Genomic DNA, 16,115 nt, shown 5'->3' on the forward strand with positions numbered 1-16,115 from the left:
TGTTTCTAGACATCTCCTAAGCAATCTATTAAATTATCATAACTCCCAAGCAATAGCTCCAAATTCTGATCATCGATATTAAATTATCATAACTCCCAAGCAGTAGCTCCAAATTCTGATCATCGAACCATACAACTGAATTCCATTTTATTCAATTTAACAGTTCAACTGAGTTTTGATAGGCCAATTTAATTAGTTCAACCGAGTTTTTCATAAAAATTGGTGGGTTCGTTATAGTCCAAGTATAAGTATAAAACTGATGCTAATTAAGTCATTTTTTACAGTTTTCGGTCCAACTGATTCTACTGGCGGATTCAAATCAATTTTAAAACATTGACATATTTAATAAAACTATTTTAAGGAGTTAGTGGCATCAAATTTTCACACTAGTAATTAGCTAATTCATGTTATTGATCAACCATAATAGCTTAAAAAATATATTTTTATAACAATGAACCAAATTATTAAAATTGAGTGGTTTAACTTAAGGAAATCTCCGATAAAGTCTCAATATTTTGAGTAATTACAGTTTAATCCCAACGTTTATTTTTTTAAATAGAAAAAGTCCCGATTATTTTAAATTTTACTTGAATTAACGAAAAAGTTCTTATTTTTTTTTAAACAAAAAATGATAGATTATCGTACAAAATTAGATAATCGGGACTTTTAAAAAAATAAATATTGAGATTAAACTGTAAACTGGCACAAAATATTGAAATTTTATCGGAGCATTACTTTTGTTTAATAAGTTATCTCAATGATTTTTGTTTAATAAGAATGACTTTTACTATATCTTTACCCTTTTCACAAAAAAGTAAGATTAATAAACAAAAAAGATTGAGACCTAAGATAATAGATAAATAAGTCCTACAATTAAATGACCACAGCTTATTTTGCGTTATATATAGTTAAGGGGTCAAAGATAGACATTAAAACCTATGGCACAACCTTCCTATCCAAACCCCCGGGAATCTGAGTAGAAAATTGTTGAAAATGCAATTTTAACACCCTCAACTCCTCCACCCAAACCATATAACTAGAATTTCTAGCCAAAACATCAATAGACACCTCTTTCCTCTCAACCAACCCTTTTGCATAATTTTCAAACTTCTCAATACCCGCCCACAACCCTGCAAGCCGCCTCGGGTCCCGCTCACTTCTAACATTCTCGAGCCACTCTCGAGCCTCCTCCACTTTCGCCCAAAAACACGAATCTTGTGTCAAACTCGCAAACTTACTCCTCCGACTGTATCCGTCTGTGTCCCCAAACCTATCACGTTCGCGTTCCTGCCACCACTTATCAAAAACTGTATATCGTGTGTGTCTCCCACCTTTCAGATAATGTCCATTTTTGCGGTGGTCCCCATTTTTGTAGTACTCGGCTATGTCTAGTGGTTCAACGAGAAGTTTATAGGATTGGGATGCGTACACCCATTTGGCTCGTTTGTGGAAATCGTGGGGGAGTTGGTTGTTTTCTAACATGCCGATTACACTGTCCCAAAATTCGCCTAGTTTGATTGTGTTCATCACAACTTTGAAATCACGTTTAGATGGTCCGCGTAGTTTAAAGGAATCGTAGTACCCGAGTTGGTCATCTGATTTGTCACATGAAGCTTTGTACCACTCGATTTGCGCACGTAACGGTGCGAATTTTGATAGACAAATGGCTAGTCTAGCACTTTGGAGGTTCGGGGTACGCCCAATTCGCCTAGCTGTCTTTAGGCAATCTTTAATGGGTCTAACCATATGTTCCTATTAACAATAACATAATAGGGTAAGCTATATATGGTTGTTTCTGTTACAATTAAATATAAAAAACGAATTAAATTAGAAAATTATAAAAGTAATATGAAAACCTCCAATGGATGTTGAAAGAAAGTCTTTTTAATATTCCAAAACGACGACTTATTTTTAAGTGGTGGGTATAAAATCGCCAACGTTTGTGAAAATTTGTTGCTTTGAATTAAATATTAGTGGAAAATGACATGACAAAAATAAGTCGTTTTGAAGGATTATGTATGCATATGTTTATAAGTTTTGATATTTTATAATTTTGTTGACATTTATTTTTGTAATTAAAATTCTTACAACATTTAAGGAAGAAAATAAATCATAATATTAGTCATTGGTCTTTCTTTATGCACAAAAGAACAACTTCTAAAAAATTTCGAATTTTTTAATTATTATCACAGAAATAAATAAATAAATAAGCGCCTTACATGACCAGAAGATATCGATTGCGAAGCTAATGTAACTCCGGCTTCATAGGTGTTAGATTCACAAAGCTCTTCTTCACTCCGATTCAAGAACTGTAAATTAATCTTTTCAACGTAACTTTCATACTCGAGATGATCATCGATACACAAACTTGGAGATCCAGACGCAAAAGTCAAGTGAAGCATTCTAACAATAGCACTAATGTCATCGATGCAAATCGCTCCATCTTCGGAGCAAAACATGAAGTTCCCAAATGGTACAAACGAAGAACGATTTGTCATCACTTCCGGTGATCGAGCGATAGAGTCAACACAACCCAGTATAAAATGGAATAACTCGAATTTCTCATGTTCGGTGAGTTGTGTACCTAGATCCCGAATGAAAAACGGCGAATTCATGGTTAAGTGCCATGATTTCAGGAGGGTGTGGAGGTGGGTGATGATCGGAGATAATGGTGCGAAGAGCAGCCGTGGGAGGAGGTCGAATTTTGAAACGAGGTGACAGAAGTTGCCACTCAATCGTTGTTGTTGGATGGCTTTGGAAAGGGATTGGTTTCCGATCAAAGGGGAGCCGAAGGTGAAGCAAATTACAGAGGGAGGGGAGGAGATTGATTGGAGATATGAGAGGAGCCAAAGTGAAGACAGGGCGGCGATGGCGCCTCCGAGGGAGTGTCCGGTGAACACCACCGGTTTTCGTTTTTTCATGATTTCGAACATCTGCAAGGTCAATACTTTCGTTATACTACGCCGGAATCCTTGATCGGAGAACGGAAGATAAAAGAGGAAAGTAGGAAACAAACCTGATTTTGGAAAACGGGGGTATGGTATATAGCCAAAAACAGGTGAAGTAATCCGGCATCCACCATCGCGGAATTCTCGTCTCCTTGTTTCTGAAACGCCGAAAACATCCCTCCATCGCCACCACCGGAGAAAGGAGAGACACCGGAAACAGCCGACAGAGGTACTAAACTCCCGAAAAACGGGTCCAACCCATCGATCGATTGGACGCCGGAAAACGCAACATACGTAACACCTCCGACTTCATCAGTCAAGAACCCTTGAGGCGCCATGACGTTTGATCGTCCACAGAGCTTCCATGACTCCGGTAACAATGGCGTTGACCCCAAAAACCTTGCCAACATCTCACTCGTCTCGAACCTGCCCAATTCATTAACGAATACGAAACTATCAATAAATACCCCAGAAGTAATTGACGACAACATGTTCGACGAAATTTCGCTATGAATTTTCTTCGTCTTCTTATCCAATTGATAGTATAGGACTATAGAAGTTGGTTACTTCTGCCACATACTTGTTGGAATTTAAAAAACCAGAAAAGACTATGTGGAAAGGAAAAGAAAGAAACGATTTGGGAGACTTACGGTGAAGCTTCTGTTTCCATTGTCAAGATGATTCTGATTTCTTTTTCTTTGTTTATTTCTTCAACTTGAAAAAGAAATTAGAAGAAGAATTGGGTGAGTGAGTTTGAAATCATGATCATTCATGTGGGAGAAATTGCGCAACAAAGTCTTATAGAAGGCGGCTTAGGGAAAGTTTGGGTTAGACAGTCGAGTCAACTGTAACAGTCCATGCCCTTGTGCTATTGTGCACCCTATGAATCCATCATTTCATAGTATATCTTTTAATTTCACTTTGACATTGCAATTGCTTTTATAATATTTTATTAAAAAAAATCTCATTTAGCACTTTGTATTTGTAAAATTGTTTCAGATTACACCTCTCTGTTTTTTACTAATAATTTGTATTAGAGTAAGTTACACATTTGGTACCTAAGGGACGGGTCGCCCAAATTCACACTTTTGGTATTATAGTTTTCACAAAATTGCAAGAATGGCCCTGTGGTATATCAAAACTAGCAAGTTAGGTCTAAAATGGGTTTGGTCTGCAAGAATAGTCCAATAGTTTCGTTTTGTTGCGGGTTTGGTCCAAAATTTTTAAAACTTTTTATAATGACGAATTTGCCCTTGGTATTTTCCCCTTTTCAAATTTTTTTATTACAGAAATAAAAAAAAAAAAAAGAAAAAAAGAAAGTCTCTCTCTCTCTCTCTCTCTCTCTCTCTCTCTCTCTCTCTCTCTCTCTCTCTCTCTCTCTCTCTCTCTCTCTTTGCCCTTGTATGTTCTTAACAAATCAAGACTCAACCTCGATTTCATGAACTAAATAACGAACTTCAAGAACTCAAGAACGATCTTCAAGCTGTAAACCTAGATGAATTGACTTTTAAGATCAGAGTAGATATGAAATCTTTCAAGATCGAACTATGTGTGTAACTCTTCTTATCCCTATGATGAACATTTTTCAGTGAGTGTAGAACACAACACACACATAAACACACAATGCGTGTTCTGCGTTCTTGATTTTGGATCTGAAATAAAACCCAAATCCAAAAGTCGAAGGTGAGTATGTTCTTGGTTCCAAATCTGAAACGGAGATGAAGAATGGTAGATTTGAAACAAAAACCACATACAAAACCCTACCTGAAACGAAAACCCAACATCGATTCGAACAAAAGGTAGATCGACGGGAGCTCCGATGCGGCTGGGAAATCGCGATGAAGTGCAAGGGGATCCATCAAGACCGACAACCCTCTGTGGGTTTACTCTTCATCTTCGCTGATCGGGAGAGGGAAGAAGTAACACGGATGGAAGTAGTCAAAATGGTGGTCTGGTGGTCAAACAGATCATGAGAAGGGATTCGATCTCCGGTGATCTCCTATTGGCTCTCCTTTTTTCGTTAGCGTCCACAAATCAAGGGGGAAAGGGAAACGACTGGATTGAAGGGAGAAGGAAGAAGAATGGAATCAGAACAGACGTGTTTGGTTGAGAGAAAGAAATGGCAAAGTAGCAGCTGAGAGAAGCGGCGATCCTCAGGGGGTGTTTTCCGATCGACAATAAGGAGGGGTAGAGAAGGGTTGTCGGTGCACTTTTTTGTCGTCGGTGGTGTGTGTGTGTGTGTATATATATATATATATATAGAGAGAGAGAGAGAGAGAATTTTATTTTCCGATCGACAACAAGGAGGGGTAGAGAAGGGTTGTCGGTGCACTTTTTTGTCGTCGGTGGTGTGTGTGTGTGTGTGTGTGTATATATATATATATATATATATATATATATATATATATATATATATATATATATAGAGAGAGAGAGAGAGAGAGAGAGAGAGAGAATTTTATTTTTGTTTTATTTTCAATTAATTTTTAATTGTTGGTAATAAAATAAAAATGAAAAATTAAATATTAAGGGGTAAAATTGTCTTTACAAAAAAGTTCAAACCAAAATGGACCAAACTCGCAACAAAATGAAACTATAGGACCATCCTTACAAGTCAAACTCATTTTGGACCAAACTTGCTAGTTTTGACATATCACAGGGACCATTCTTGCAACTTTGTCTATATTTTTATTATAGTTGGTCCTTTTGGTTTGTATTTGTTGCATCCATAGTCCAAAAAAGCTCATATTAGTGTATTACCCTTTGTGATATACAGAGGGTGTTTGGCAAAGCTTATTTAAAAATACTTACGATTTTTTGACTGATAACTTATTTGGTGAAATAAGAAGTTTTTAATAAATAATGGGTAGGTTATTTATCACTTTTTGACTTATTAGAGGTTACCAACAGCTATAACTTGTTTTTACCCAAACATTTTTTTTGACTTATACCGGTATCAAACCGGTAAATGAAGGATTTCAGTAACTGACAAAGTATCTTTTAACACCCTTAACTATAGGTTAAGACTCATATTCCATAAAATCTTATAATCACTTACCAAATTTTAAACACATAAACCGAGTATACAGATTTCACCATACCCCGATCACCACATGACCATTTCATTAATTTCATTTCAGTCAAACAATTTTTTCTTCTGTTTCTCTCTTCAAGCAAACGATCATTGTTCTACAAATTATGCATTCTCTTTTTGATATGGGTGTCTTCTAAACAAATTCATGTTGATTCTAATGTCAGTCAAAGGTTCTCTTGAGGTGCAACCAACCCATCATCACTTACTCGTATTCCATTTTTCCCACACAATTGTCCTAATTAGTTCTTTCCCAAACCCAAAGTTGGTGGTGTAACCCATAAAATGAGCATAGGATATATCTTTGTAGTGTTTGAAATTTTCTTCTAGAGTGAATTGCAAAATCATATATATATATATATATATATATATATATATATATATATATATATATATATATTAGAGAGAGAGAGACGATGGACGACGAGGGTGGAATGGGGTTTTCCTAATTTTGATATTATTAGTATACATAAAAGTATAAAAAATAGAAAATCATATTAGAAAGGTAATATGATCTTTTTTTAATTGACCCAAGGACCACCAATAGAATAAATACAAATGATGTAGGTATGTCAAAAATCTATTAGTATAACCAAATATATGAATTCAAGCAAATTATAAGGACTAAATATATAAGTTAATCTTTATATTATATACTTATATCATTAGTTTATATTAATAAAAAAAATATACATACCAATAACATTAGTGTATACTAAATTCTTTATTAGATATATACAACATGCATTTATTCATTTATTTTGTAAAAAATTGATTAATAAATTCAAATAAAATTATATGATTGGTCCATATGGTTTTTCATATTTATCACTTTAAGGATAACGTGGAAATACAAAACGCACTTGAATCATGTCGTTTCATTTTCTTGTTTTGTCGGTAACTAGAGCATATACAATGAAGTTCTTTATCATTTTATTTTAAATAGATGGGAATCATGCGCGCCCGTTGGCACTGAGTCATTTTATTTTTTGTGAAACACCTCCAATTGAGTTCTGTAAAGTAAAAAGTAAAAACAAATTCTTTGGCTTGCTAATGATCGGCGTAACCGCTTTTGATATTCTGGAGCGGCAGTTTCTCTGCTTCAATCTGGTTGATGAGGGCTTGGAGTACGTCTCCATTGATGGATGGAAAGTCAATGAAAAGTGTAAAATGCTGCTAAATATCCATATTCCAACAAAAATCATGAATTTAGTAAAAAAAAAACATTACATTTAAGAAATTTTGCAACATAAAAGTTATTAAATTGCAATGCATGTATCTGTTTCTACCGGTATACAAAATGTAATAGGAAACAAAAACTTCGAACACCATTCCCTGTAAAATGGAAATATACTTACCTGTTTCTACCAACTACCAACACCATTCCCTGCCAAAATAAATAAATAACATTCTTGAATTTTCAAGGCGTAATTAGTAAATATATAACTGACTTTTAGAAAATAATAATTGGAAAAGACAGAATTCTTAGACTTTCTCTATTAAGTTTAAGTCTTTCTTATCATATTAAGCAAAATAGAAAGAATCATATATCAGAGAACTTACTGGCTGGATGTTACACAGTTTGTGCTTTTGTGGATATATTTTTAACTTTTGCAGCAACATGGTCCTACAGTTGATGATATTTTTTAGGGATGAAATGATTATAGGATTATTTGCTTCAATTGCTTTGAAAATACACATCCAAACAACCCCAACTCAATCTTTAATATGCACTCATTTGTAGACAATAATGGATCCCTAAAACAGAAATGAAGCTTTCTCGTTAAGGTCTAACACCGAACTATAATCAAATTTGCCAGATTTTGCCTTTTTCATCAATGTCCCCAAATATGCATCATTTTCTCAAATATTTTATAAGCATCATCTGGAAAAGCTAAGGATAAAACACCATAGTGGTACAAAAATTTGAATTCTATGGTAATACCATACCAACCAATTCATTTATTATATATATATATATATATATATATATATATATATATATATATATATAGAGAGAGAGAGAGAGAGAGAGAGAGAAATAAATTCAAATGTTTCTCACATCTATTGTGTGTTAGAATGCACCAATAAGAATTTAATAACATTAAATGTATATTAAATGATATGCATGCTTATAATTTTTTTTATGAAAAATAATTAAATTCGTCATTAATGTCAATAATAATATTCTTTCAGAATGAATTCATACGTAGAATAATAAGAGTGTATTCTAGCAGAACGAGAGTATATTCTACTAGAATACACCCTCATTCTTCATATTATATACAAATTTATTGTATTTTAAGTGAGTGATTCCTGAAAGAATGTTATTGTTGACATAAAAACCTAGATACAAATTCATTCTGAAAGAATGTTATTGCTGACATTAATGACGAAATTAATTAGTTTCCATAAAGAGAAAATTATAATTATGGATATCATTTGATATACATACAATTATGAAAATAATGTAATATCTATCTTTATTTAATTAAATAATAATTACAAAGGGCTTCTAGCCCAGTGGTACCGAGTGTTGCCCTTCCTATTAGAGGTTGAGGGTTCAAGTCTCATTAGAGACATAAGTGGTATTAGGAGTAGTTTAGGAGTAATGTAGATTTGCCGTTCTAAAAAAAATAATAATTAAATTTTACTAAATTACTATTGATGCATTCCAGCACACAAGAAATGTAAAAAACACTTTAACCTAGCCATATAAAAGAACTACGAAGTAAAAACACAAAATTAAAACTTTACTTTAGCGTTACTTCATTTTTTTGTCGATTAAAAGAACTACGAAGTAATTTCATTACTAAATGTGAAAATTATCTGATGTCTTTGCTTATTTTTAACTCTAATAATAAAAAATTAAAAGAAGCTGGTGTTTACAATTATCAATTTGTAGCAACCAAATTTGTTGGTAGCCAAATATATTACTAGCTCTAGGGTTTACCCTAGCAGTCTATTTATAGTTGAGCAATGAGTATTCCAGAACGATACAGGCTCTAGGGTTTATCCTAATCTGAATTAAACATGTCATATCCTTATCCAAGGGATATGAAAACTATCCATACTACCTCTCTGGGAGGTTCTAGAATATTCCAGTTAATCTTTATGATTAATTAATATTTAACCTCTTAAATTAATTAAATCCTTATAAATAATTTATCAAAATAATTTATAATTAATTTAATAATTCCTTAATAAATTAACACATTATTAATCTTCTTTTTCCGTATGTTATTTAGGTCATGAGGCGAACCCAAAAGTACTCTGCTATTATTAGAAATATTACCAAAAATGTTAATGACCTTGGACACCATTTCCAACAGTCTCCCACTTGTACATGTCATCAACGTTTTAGGATCAAAATATTTCACTAACAATCAACAAAGAGTAGTCATCTATTGCAACTGCCAAACTCTTATTAGAATTTGGTGACAAGTGATCAATTTATTCCTTTATTATAGATATCTCTATGAAAATGAGTCATGGATATGCGTCAATCTCATTGTTCAACATTTTGTTTCCCGGTTTACGATTTCTGCCATTACATCTGACAACTAAACCGAACACATCAATTTAGTTAGGGCTCGACCAAGCACTTCATATGTCAGCACCAAATCATCGAGGGGCCCATAGATATCGTTTCCCAATAACAAGAATGAACAAATAAACTTCGACTACATAGTTTATTCCTACTCTTCTAATCATACATGGAAATACCCTTTATTACTACCAGTTACGGATAACGTTGGAGCACACCAATGCACAATAGATTTTGTAAACAAAACTCTATATGTATCTTTGTTTGAAGAATAAAAGATATTGTCACTTAAGAATTACTCGTGACTAAATCCATGAAGTAATCGCTTAGTGTGTGTTGTTCCAATAATTAAAACCTCTATTTTCAAGTACTTATACAATATTAACGCAATCTCAATTGCAATGTCAATGCCCAAAGAAACTTTGGTCAATCAACCAATACTCATGACAGTCTTTAATTCCAACATTCACTCAAGGGAATGCAACTGACTACGGAATTTTTAACATAATTAAATATTCTAGAAATTGGTTTAAAGTAGGAAAAAGTGAAATACGGTATTTGAATTAACAAGACTTTGATAGAAAACTAAAACTTTTATTAAGACTCTTTGAAATAAACATCAAAATTGTTACAATTCATAGGGTAATACGTTCCATTACTACTTATGATAATTTCAACTTGATTTATCATATGAATAGTATGGAGAAAAACATTGATGGATTTCTTAAACCTTCTCCAAAGTAAGGAAATTGGAAAGGAATTAGATTTCTTATCCATTTATAGTCATCACATTTCTGAATTTTAGTGGAAACAAGAGGAAACGTTGGAATCCTAAATGGAAAGGAACAGTTTCGGTCAGAACTTCCCATTACGCAGGAATGGAATTGATATGTCATCTATTCCATGCAAAAATGATTCAAAAAAGGCAAGTTGTGATAATGAAATGACAAGGATCATACGAAATGAAGATATCCCCAAGTATCTAAGATGCTAAAGTCAAGTGTTTGACTCTACATCAAGTACTTGAACGATCATGCTCCAAATACATCCAATACGTGGTTCCTTGATGCATTATGCGGTAATCACATTTGGATGGAATTTTAGGATCTAAAGGAATGAAGGAAGCTTACACATCAAGATTGGAATCCAATCATGCGAATGGATGAATGTTTCATGTCTCGATGATTGGGAATTTCAAGATTGTACTTAGAAATGGAGTTAGGATAAACTAGTTATTTGCTATTACTTTTTAGAGATATCTAGAAACCAAAATTTCATTTTATACATTGTATAAACTTGACTTTTAATTTTCATTTGATAATGGAAAGGTGATATTCTAGTTTATAAAGTTGATGGTTTTATGTTTAAAACTTCCGCTTGCAATTAGTATTCATGAAATTCTAGTTTGAAACTCTAATAATAGCAGTGACGATTTGAAAATTGATTCCTCTGATAGTTTAGATATGATCTCACTTGTGGCATGATCGTTGTGGCCACATTAGTAAGAATCACATCACTAAGCTCCAAATTGGACCAGACTTGGAATCATTCGATCTTGAGTTAGATGATGTATGCAAGTCTTGTATGTTGGCAAGATGACTTAGTCACCATTCACATGGACATGTAATGGAGAAAAAAGATTGTTATATCTTATATACACTAATTGTCACACCCCAAAACCAAGAACGGCGGAAACGTTCAGGGGTGGAGGACGTCATGTGAAGTATCATAACAGTGTAAAGTAGTAAACAAGCAACAACATCATCCATTGCATTAAAAGTAAAGTTTTAATACATGTGTGTTCTTTCATTGTAATAAGACACCAAAATATGTAATCAAAATAAAAGACGAGTCTTGTCTGTGCTCCGTCTTCTCAAAACCTGGCCATCGTACCTGTCTACTGGTGACCTGAGAATACAAGTTATTTTGAAAGCGAGTATCAGCGTAAAGTTGGTGAATTCATAAGTATGTAAGTGTCATTGCCTTGTTTTGGAAAGCTGTTATGAATGTCATGTAAATCTTTGAATGAAACATTTGATATAAGTATGAAAACTCTAGAAAATCTCATATTTCCTACTAGTATAAGAGTAGTCTTCTACCAAGACCCGAATGTTTTGAAAGTAGTCTTCTACCAAGACCTGTATGTTTGCTAGTAGTCTTCTACCAAGACCTGTATGTTTTGCTATACAAAGATAGTTTTTCCTCTTTTTGACTACTACTAACAATACCTAGTCTACCTCATCATTTATGTGAATGTATCACAAAATAAAGTAATAGGAAAAATATAGCCATGTAAGTGTTATCCTTTTGTATTAGGATCAACTCGACATCGCAACTGCCGAAATGTATAACCTTGAACATCCGTAGATTGTTCATTTTCCTCTGTAGCTGGCAGCAGGTTTAAGGAATGGTTAGTCCCGTAAAGGTACCCCTAATATAAGTATCAACCGTAGGCATCCGTAGATGTTCATTACCTCTGTTGCTAACAGGTAGGTGCCGGAATGGTTAGTCCCGTATAGTTATCCTTTAGCACCAAGATAGGCAGAACAAATTTACACGTATGGTATGTACTAGTAACTCATTATATAGAATCTAGGTACAAGTATCCATGTAAGTGTATACAAGTAAATGTATTTATGTAAATGTATTCATGTGAGCATATCGATGTAGACGTATTCATGTAGCATGTAATGTATAGTATAGACTCATGAATGAACTGACTCTGGTGTAATTCCTTGTAATAGGAATAATGTTTTGTATCTCCTAACTATCCCTATAATAGTTAACTGGAAGGTAATTGATTGTCCAAGAAGGTTTATACACCCTTGCTACCCAAGAGTGTGGGAACTACATGAAGGATGAAAGCTATCATATCAATACATATATAAGAACATAAGTGTGTAGATATAGTTTTGATCAAGAAGATGAAAATGGTTTTGTAAGACATTTAAGAGTTTTGAACAATAACTAACAATGAATTGATGTCATTTCAATAAACATTTCAAAAGTAATACATTTGATAACAAAATATTTTTAAGATAGAAAACCATTTCATGCATCACATTTTGAAGTATGTGAAATTTGCTGGATGAAAACACAGTTATAAATCACATATGATTGATTCATTAACATGTTGTTTTCTACTTGTATCCCCCCCCATTAAAGCATTTAAAATCATTTAAAACATTGACTAAGGGGTATGAACTCACCTGTAGAGGGTTGTTTGGATGAACTGAACGATGTAGGATTGCTAAGTGTCAAGTGAAAACTTGTACACACCCAAAGATCCTAATTAACATATAATCACACATATATGTACCCAATTAGTCTTGTTAGGTCCAGTATTGTATTGCGTCTATTGGGCTCGTTAGCTGGTCCAATGTTTATCTCCGGTATGGGCCTGTCCATCCGTGAGTTTTGTAGGGTTTAATATAAATAGATGCTTGCATGCATCCTAGAACGTAATGATTAGTAACGATTAGAGAAGTATTTTCAAGCATATTCATCGTTCTTGTTTTGTAACCCTAGAATCCTCTACAGCGGAAGTTCTTAGTCGAGCTCTGCTGAGGATTGAGTAATCTAATCATTCGACTCATTCAGATCCATACTTGTGTTTTGTTTTACTGCTTTTACGTTCTTTACTTACCTGTTACGAAGATCTAATCGATCAAAGAGTTTTTATAACTCATCAATTGGTATCAAAGCGGGAGGCTGTGTAATTCATACACATCTTTTCTGTGAAAGAGTTTACGATTAGGGTTATTCCGCATTAACTGATATTTATTGAGCCGTCATTCCATAATTGACGTAACTCAGCATTTATTTGTTTTGCCCTAATATTACATATTACAAGTCTGATCTTTCAAACAGGTTAAACGATCAAGCATGGACGAGTCACAATCTAATCCTATCAACATCTCAAACAGCATTGGATCAACGACAAAGATTCCTATTCTTTACACCCAGGATTACGAAGTTTGGGCGCATCATTTTGAAGATTATGTCATCGGATCTGAACATAATGGGTATCTTATTTGGGAAGCAATCGTGTCTGGACCATTTGCTCACTCAGGAACATCTAAAATCATTAAAACTCAGAAATAGTATAATGATCTGTTAAAGGATGTAAAGGACGTTGCTCAAGACGAAAAGGAAAAGTTTCAGTGCAATATTAAAGCATTGAGACTGATCTGATTCGCTCTTCAATCTGATACTTTTAGGTTGGTGAGTTCCTGCAGTACCACCAAAGAAATCTGGGATAGGCTGCAAGAGCTGTATTCCACAGATGAAGATTTGGAGCATTCTATTCAGGCCCTACTTTTGTCTGAGTTTGGTGAATTTAAGCAGAATTCTGATGAAACTGTTACTCAGACGTTCGATCGCTTCAATCATCTTCTTAGCAAGATGATCAAACATGATATAGAAAGGAAGCTGATTGAACAGAAGGTCACCTTTTTGAATGGCCTAAGATCCGAGTGGAGAGCTGTCGTGTCCACTGTTAAAGCTCATGAGCAATTCAAGTCTTATTCGCTGGCAAAGCTGGTGGGAATTTTGAAATCCCAAGAAAAGATTTTCATGCAAGAAAAGAATGTGGTCTCAAGTTTGGGGTCCTTGGCCCTCCTGTCTAAAAGCAAAATTGTGGTAGAAGATGAAGATCTCAACCTAGAAGACTATGATCTTACTTCTGAAGATTATGCAATGATGGTGTCTAATCCAAAGAGGTTTATCAAGAAAAGGTTCCCTACCAATAAGAACTGAAATTGGCAGGGAAGCTATAGTTCTGAAAAAAGTTAGGGAGGAGCCGAAGACAGAGGAACCGAAGAAAGAGGCGAAAGTTGATGGAGATTCTGGTGTGAACTGCTACTACTGTGGAGGAAAGAACCATTATGCCAAAGACTGTGTTCTGAAGAAAATGGAAGAGAAAGATGAGGAAAAAGATGAAGAGGCTGTGTTGATGAAAAAGTTGGAAGAGATCAAGAGGAAGAAAGCTGCTACTAACCCTTCTATGAATGCTCTTATTGTACAGGGTTCGACAGAGGATGACGAGTTCGGTGGCGTGCAGGTGTGGTCAACCGACTCAGAGGATGATGAAGTCAAGAAGCCATCTCATGGAAAGACATTTGTTGCAAGAGGTGACGAAAGCAGTGGGAAGTGTTTGATGGTGACAGATGTATCTCACATGAGGGGATACAATACAGACGGTGGGAATAATGACATCAAGGAGCGAGAGGACTTATGCTTCACAGCAAAACCTCTCAGTGTGCAGATCAATGAGCTTGATGAATTGATCAAGAAGGTACAATCTCTTTTTATTTCATTTAAAGTCCCACATAAATCATATGAAAAAGAATTAAATAACTTAAATTCAAGAATCTCAAATCTGGATAGTTGTTTAGCTCAAACTCGGGTCACCAATTCTAACCTAACTGACCAAATAAGCAGGGTGTCATCCAAGAGTGAGGAACGAAGGATGTGGATAGAGCTGAAGGAGTCTGAGCTGATTAAGTCTAAGGACGAAAACATTTATTTACAAAGAGACAATTTAAAACTTTTGAAATAGAGAAATGTTTTTTGTTTAATTGCTAATCGTCTTTATGCTAACATCACTCAACTGCATCTGAACTGTGAAATAGGGCAGAAAATTCATCGTATGATTTTACCCTTCCTTGAGTTTAAGGAGGATGAAATCGATGCTGAAGCATATAACTGCGAAAGTGTTGTATCGTCCGATGATGTGAATCCCACCTATATGTATGGTCTGGACAAAATCGAATCTTTTATAAAGTCCAAGGACCATAAGGACATGCTGAAAAACCTTTTGGATGAAAACGATAAACTGAAACTAAGGACCGAAACCGAACATCAAACAGCCGAACTCACTGCCATAGTGAACGAAGATAATGCAGATGGCTGTGATGAGTTTTTCTGGTCTGCTCCTATAGATAATGCCGACGAAACTGTTGGTCTGTCAGAGCGGATGTCCTGGAAAACCAAAGGCATATATGTGCCAGAGCCACTAAACAAGCCTGACAACTTCGATGTGCCAAGCACTAGTGGTACAAAAGAAGCTCCTGTAGAAGAAGTCACTTCCACAAGCGAAACATCATATGTGAAAAGTGAACCGGCTGACAAGAAGCAGAAGCAAAAGGCTAACATTCACAAACAGCCGAAACAAGTGAAGGATCAAAAGCAGCAAAGGAATCTGAGATACAAAAAGAATCTATCAGAGCGAAAGCAGTTTTGGCGATCTCAAAACGCCCATTTCTCTTATCATGACAAAAATTCAAAGTCAGAGAAAAGTGCTGTCAGGCCGCAAGAGGGCAACAACAACCGAAAGGACAAGTTCGGTTCTGAGAGTAATAACAACCGAAAGGACAGGTTTGGTTCTGAAAGGAATAACAACCGAAAGCACAGGTTCGCTTCCGAAAGCAAAAGCTACCAAAGTTCAAGGTTCGGTCCCTCTAATGATCAAAAACAAAAAGGTCACTTAGAACCTCACGTCAGGAAACATTCTCAGTCCAAATTCTCT

General features: G+C 34.8%; 1 protein-coding gene across 2 annotated transcripts; it reads right to left on the bottom strand.

The window, feature by feature from the left end:
* Positions 1-820: 820 nt before the first annotated feature.
* Positions 821-3,802, bottom strand: PAD4 (alpha/beta-Hydrolases superfamily protein). 2 transcript variants are annotated; one of them, XM_079001517.1, is made up of 4 exons: positions 3,599-3,802; positions 3,017-3,374; positions 2,220-2,933; positions 821-1,752 (listed from the first exon to the last, which is right to left on the bottom strand). In XM_079001517.1, the coding sequence occupies exons 1-4, from the start codon at positions 3,616-3,618 to the stop codon at positions 937-939; spliced, it is 1,908 nt and encodes a 635-aa protein (XP_078857643.1). In that variant the 5' UTR covers positions 3,619-3,802; the 3' UTR covers positions 821-936. The 2 variants fall into 2 exon arrangements, with proteins under 2 accessions (XP_078857643.1, XP_078857642.1); XM_079001516.1 differs by lacking the exon at positions 3,599-3,802 and having other exon boundaries at positions 3,017-3,558.
* Positions 3,803-16,115: the final 12,313 nt, after the last annotated feature.

The sequence above is a fragment of the Lactuca serriola genome, chromosome 5 (assembly GCF_051521515.1).
Source record: "Lactuca serriola cultivar US96UC23 chromosome 5, Lser_US96UC23_V15, whole genome shotgun sequence".
Classification (NCBI taxonomy): domain Eukaryota; kingdom Viridiplantae; phylum Streptophyta; class Magnoliopsida; order Asterales; family Asteraceae; genus Lactuca; species Lactuca serriola.

What these genes read in the sequence shown, in the direction of transcription:
- PAD4 (XM_079001516.1), bottom strand. Translation starts at nt 3,439, where the DNA reads ATGTTGTCGTCAATTACTTCTGGGGTATTTATTGATAGTTTCGTATTC. An exon ending in CCCCCGTTTTCCAAAATCAG is followed by an intron (nt 2,934 to 3,016) that starts GTTTGTTTCCTA and finishes TTGACCTTGCAG; the next exon opens with ATGTTCGAAATCATGAAAAA. An exon ending in AATCGATATCTTCTGGTCAT is followed by an intron (nt 1,753 to 2,219) that starts GTAAGGCGCTTA and finishes TATTGTTAATAG; the next exon opens with GAACATATGGTTAGACCCAT.